Source organism: Babylonia areolata, unplaced genomic scaffold, assembly GCF_041734735.1.
Source record: "Babylonia areolata isolate BAREFJ2019XMU unplaced genomic scaffold, ASM4173473v1 tig00015643, whole genome shotgun sequence".
NCBI lineage: Eukaryota > Metazoa > Mollusca > Gastropoda > Neogastropoda > Buccinidae > Babylonia > Babylonia areolata.
In genome coordinates, this window is record NW_027468468.1 from 15,001 (window position 1) to 20,229 (window position 5,229).

At 47.4% G+C, this 5,229-nt stretch overlaps 1 protein-coding gene across 1 annotated transcript in view; it reads right to left on the reverse strand.

Moving 5' to 3' along the window:
• LOC143278988 (uncharacterized) overlaps window positions 1-4,711 on the reverse strand; it is a 9,955-nt gene extending 5,244 nt beyond the window's left edge. The window contains exons 1-2 of the mRNA XM_076583317.1: window positions 4,580-4,711; window positions 2,277-2,404 (exon numbers count right to left, since the gene is read on the reverse strand). Of these exons, the coding sequence (XP_076439432.1) occupies window positions 2,277-2,404; window positions 4,580-4,582 (131 nt within the window). The 5' untranslated portion in view covers window positions 4,583-4,711. The remainder of the gene's footprint in view (window positions 1-2,276; window positions 2,405-4,579) is intronic.
• Window positions 4,712-5,229: the final 518 nt, after the last annotated feature.

The window sequence follows — 5,229 nt, forward strand, 5'->3', positions numbered from 1 at the left end:
GGTGGCCTAGTGGTAATGCGATAGGGAAGCGAGAGTCCATGGGTTCGAGTCCCAAAGGACGGGTGCAATAGCCGAGTGGTTAAAGCGTTAGACTTTCAATCTGAGGGCCCTAAGTTCGAATCTCGGTAACAGCGACTGGTGGGTAATGGGTGGAGATTTTTCCATCTCCCAGGTCAACATATGTGCAGACCTACTTGTGCCTGAACCCCTTCGTGTGTATACGCAAGCAGAAGATCAGATACGCACGTTAAAGATCATGTAATCCATGTCGGCGTTTGGTGGGTTGTGGAAACAAGAACATACCCAGTATGCACACCCTCAAAAACGGAGTATGGCTGCCTACTTGGCGGGGTAAAAACGGTCATACACGTAAAAGCCCACTCGTGTGCATACGAGTGAACGTGGGTGTTGCTGCCCACGAACGGAGAAGAAGAAGAAGAGTCCCATAGTTACAAGGACCGAGATCTTTATTGCCCCCCATCCCTCCAGGCCCCAAATGCCCATCCCCTGGTCCGCCTGCAGTAGACTTTGAGTAGTGGTCTGGGTGCTAGTCATTCGGACGAGAGGATAAACCGAGATCTGTGTGCACCACGCATTGGGTGCTTAAAAGGAGCCCACAGCGACAACAGGGTTGTTCCCGGCAAGATTCCGTGTCTAAAAAAAGAATCACTTCTATAGTAAAACACACACGCAGTTAAAAGAAAAATGGGAAAAATATGGTGGCGCTGCACTTTGGCGATGAGTTCTCCCTGAATTTCGCACAGAGAAATCTGTTGTGACAAAAAGTAATATGCGATAGAATGCAAAAAGCAAATAAAGGGTAAACTCAATTATATATGTGTGGCGCTGGATTTCGTGCGGTAAGAGATACAGGGACTTTGGTCCACATTCACACGCATCATAATGAAGCACAGAGATGAAAGACAAGACTTGTACATAGATACAAGACAAGACTTGTACATAGATACAAGGCAAGACTTGTACATAGATACAAGACAAGACTTGTACATAGATACAAGACAAGACTTGTACATAGATACAAGGCAAGACTTGTACATAGATACAAGACAAGACTTGTACATAGATACAAGGCCAGACTTGTACATAGATACAAGACAAGACTGGCTGAACGAGAGGGGGAAGGGAGTGGGGGGGGGGGGGTGCGGCTAGTTTGGAAAGAGATGGGTTTTAAGGCCAGAATTGAAAGAGGCCAGTAGAGAGATTTGACGAAACCACAGAATGAGTTCATCCCATGTGTAAAGGTCCAGAGAGGGAGTTCATCCCATGTGTAAAGGTCCAGAGAGGGAGTTCATCCCGTGTGTAAAGGTCCAGAGAGGGAGTTCATCCCAGAGGGAGAGTTCATCCCATGTGTAAAGGTCCAGAGACGAAGAGCAGCGGCGGACTGTAGAAAAATGCAATGTATTGCCCTTCGGTTGATTTGGTTAACCGTCTGTGTTTGCAAACATCAGTTCCGTAAAAAGCTAAAACTCAGATGCTGTGCTACAGTCTGTGGCTTTCGTCTTCAGTTTGTTCACAAAATAACAATTGCAACACTACAACAGAAACAGAATGCTGATCGCAGAAAGCCACATGGGGTGTAGAGGTGAAGACAGTCCCATGCGTAGGATGAGGTAGCTTTACTGATGCATTCATGGACAAAGAATGCTGAACCTTTACTTTATTCTGTGAGACAGGAAGCCAATGGAGAGACAGTGGAAACACACACACACACACACACACACACACACACACACACACCACATACACACACGCATGCACGCACACCAATACACACGCACACACACACACACATACGCACACGCACACGCATGCACGAGCACCAACACACACGCACACACACACGCACGAACGCACGCACATACACACTCATACACATACACGCACACACACATACACTGACCACAAGAAGAAGAAAACAGAATCACACTGATGGAAGGCAATACTAAAACAGTAATAATAATGATGATGACACTTTTAAAAGTAATGTTTCTACATGTGTGCACAAGCTGTTTGTGTCATTCTCCACCATAACTTTCTTTGTTTTTAGTATTTCTTTTCCTTTTCCTTTTTTTTTTTTTTTGACGGTGAGGCTGCGGGTGTTTATTTGTTTTTGCAAAACATTTTCTAAAGATATTGATAGTACAATTATGTCATGGAAGAATCAATACAGCGAGAGAAAGGAAGAAAACATGCACATGAATTCTCAAACACACACACACACACACACACACACACACACACACACACACACTGACCACGGGTAACTGGGGGCCTCGTGGTCAAGGCGGTACTGGGCGGCGTGGTCATAGTAATTGTAGCAGTCACTGCCAGCAGAGGCCAGCGCAGCACACGTGGCCACCACCACCACCAATGCTGTCGTCACCTGGAAAACATTGTTCACTGCACTGTCATCTCTCTCTCTTTATCCCCCCCCCCACCACCACCACCACCACCACCAATGCTGTCGTCACCTGGAAAACATTGTTCACTGCACTGTCATCTCTCTCTCTTTATCCCCCCCCCACCCCCACCCCCCCACCACCACCACCACCACCACCAATGCTGTCGTCACCTGGAAAACATTGTTCACTGCACTGTCATCTCTCTCTCTCTTTATCCCCCCCCCGCCCCCCCCACCACCACCACCACCACCACCACCAATGCTGTCGTCACCTGGAAAACACTGCACTGTCATCTCTCTCTCTTTATCCCCCACCCCCACCCCCACCACCACCACCAACAATGCTGTCGTCACCTGGAAAACATTTTTCACTGCACTGTCATCTCTCTCTCTTTATCGCCCCCCCCCCTCCCCCCCCCCCCCCCCCCCCACCACCACCACCACCAACAATGCTGTCGTCACCTGGAAAACATTGTTCACTGCACTGTCATCTCTCTCTCTTTATCCCCCCCCCCACCACCACCACCACCAATGCTGTCGTCACCTGGAAAACATTGTTCAGTGCACTGTCATCTCTCTCTCTTTATCCCCCCCCCCCACCACCACCACCACCAATGCTGTCGTCACCTGGAAAACATTGTTCACTGCACTGTCATCTCTCTCTCTTTATCCCCCCCCCCACCACCACCACCACCACCACCAATGCTGTCGTCACCTGGAAAACATTGTTCACTGCACTGTCATCTCTCTCTCTTTATCCCCCACCACCACCACCACCATTTTTCCGATCTGCCAAATCAGCATAATTATGTGCAGACCTGCTAGTGCCTGAACCCCCTTCGTGTATATACGCAGGCGGAATATGAAATACGCACGTTAAAGAACCTGTAATCAATGTCAGCGTCAGGTGGGTTATGGAAACAAGAACATACCCAGCATGCACAACCACGGAAAGGAGTATGGCTGCCTACATGGCAGGGTAAAAACGGTCATACACGTAAAACTCCACTCTTGTAATTACACACGTTGGAGTTGCAGCCCACGAACGAAGAAGAAGTTACTTTAAGTCTACAATCATCCTATATGCGAGAGGAAATTGTACAAAATTCCTCCTCCTCAGTGTGTTTCTTTGAAACAAGTTCTCGATGACCACGTGCCTTCTGGCAGGACCTCCACAGCCTCTCACCTCAGGCCGAAGCCACACACGTCACTGGAGACACGTCATTGATGACGTCACTCCTCAGCTTGGTGGCCGACTGTCTGGCAGTGCCAGTGCCCTCTATGGTGATCTACTGTCTGTCTGAGGAGGAAGGTGGCAGAATGGTTCAGACGCTCATCTGCCAATACAGAGTCCGTGAGGGTCTGGGTTCGAATCCCACTCTCGCCCTTTCTCCCACGATTGATTGGGAAATCAAATTCAGCGTTCAGCCAATCGGATGAGACAATAAACCGAGGTCCCGATTGCAGTATGCACCTGGCGCACTGAACAAGAACCCACAGCTACGAGAGTGTTGACCTGTAGAAGAAATGTACTCTGATAGGCACACACACACACACACACACACACACACATATATATATATATATATATATATATGCATGTAACTAAGCGTGTTGGGTTATGCTGCTGGTCAGGCACCTGCCTTCTTCTCCTTTCTTCTTCTCCTTCTCCTCCTCCTTCTTCTTCTTCTCGGTGCTACACTGGCTGTGACGAGTATTATAACTGCTACGTCGACTGGAGCTTGTTAGTAATGGTGGTGCATACGTTGTGTATTGTGAATTTCCATACTGATAAGCAACGAAAAACATGCATCACATATTATCAGCAGCAGCAGCTGCTTTGAAAGAAGAAGTGGAGGAAGAGGGGTTGAAAAGGGAGACAACAAATAATGCAGCAATCCAACACCATGAAATGGAGATATATATATGTTCAACAAAAAAACAGGAAATGTAAGTTATAAACCGATTAAACTGAACAGAAAAGAAGGGGGCGTGGAACAAACGCCCGACCAACGCAAACGCCGATGGCACTGGTCAGCCATGAGGAATGATCTATTGCCCTATCAAACTGAAGTATAATGCCGAGTTCACAAATAAGTTGTTCAGTTTGACATTTTCTCTTAAAACAAATGCCACTATTTCAGTAAACTGCCTCACCATTCTCCAAGGCTGTGCTTGATTGAGTCAGTGTCGACGGAAGATTGTCACGGGACGGGATTTGTCTGTCGTTCTTCCACCGTTCTTCTGCACCTAACCTAAGCCAGCATTCGGACTTTATATACCCTAACTCCAACAAGGAAACGCTCAAGGCGTGATGAGCAATAACATTTTCATGGTGCAGAACGCCCTCTTAAAAACAGCACACACATCCGTAGGCTGCATCCGCCCAGCGGTAGAAAAGACGACAAAATCCCCCACCCCCACCCCCCTTCTCCCTCCCTCTCCCTTCTGTCTCCGTAGAAGTTGTTTTTTGTTGTTTGTTTGTTTTTGGTTTCTTTTGTTTGTTTGTTTTTTATGTCTTTGTTTCCAAGCGAGACGGTATGGTGTGATTGTACTCCATGAGCGCCTGAGTTTGGACTCGGAGTTTGTGGTGCAGGTTTTTGAAGTTTGCGAACACAGGGAAAAGATAGGGCGGCCTATGCGTAATGCGGTGTTCTCAGTCTGTCTGTCTGTCTGTCTGTCTCTTTCTCTGTGTGTGTGCTGCTGCAGCATGACAATTTGTTTCCATCATTTTCATCATAAGCATTAGACGTCCTCATTTTGATCATAAGCATTAGACGTCCTCATTTTCATCATAAGCATTGGAC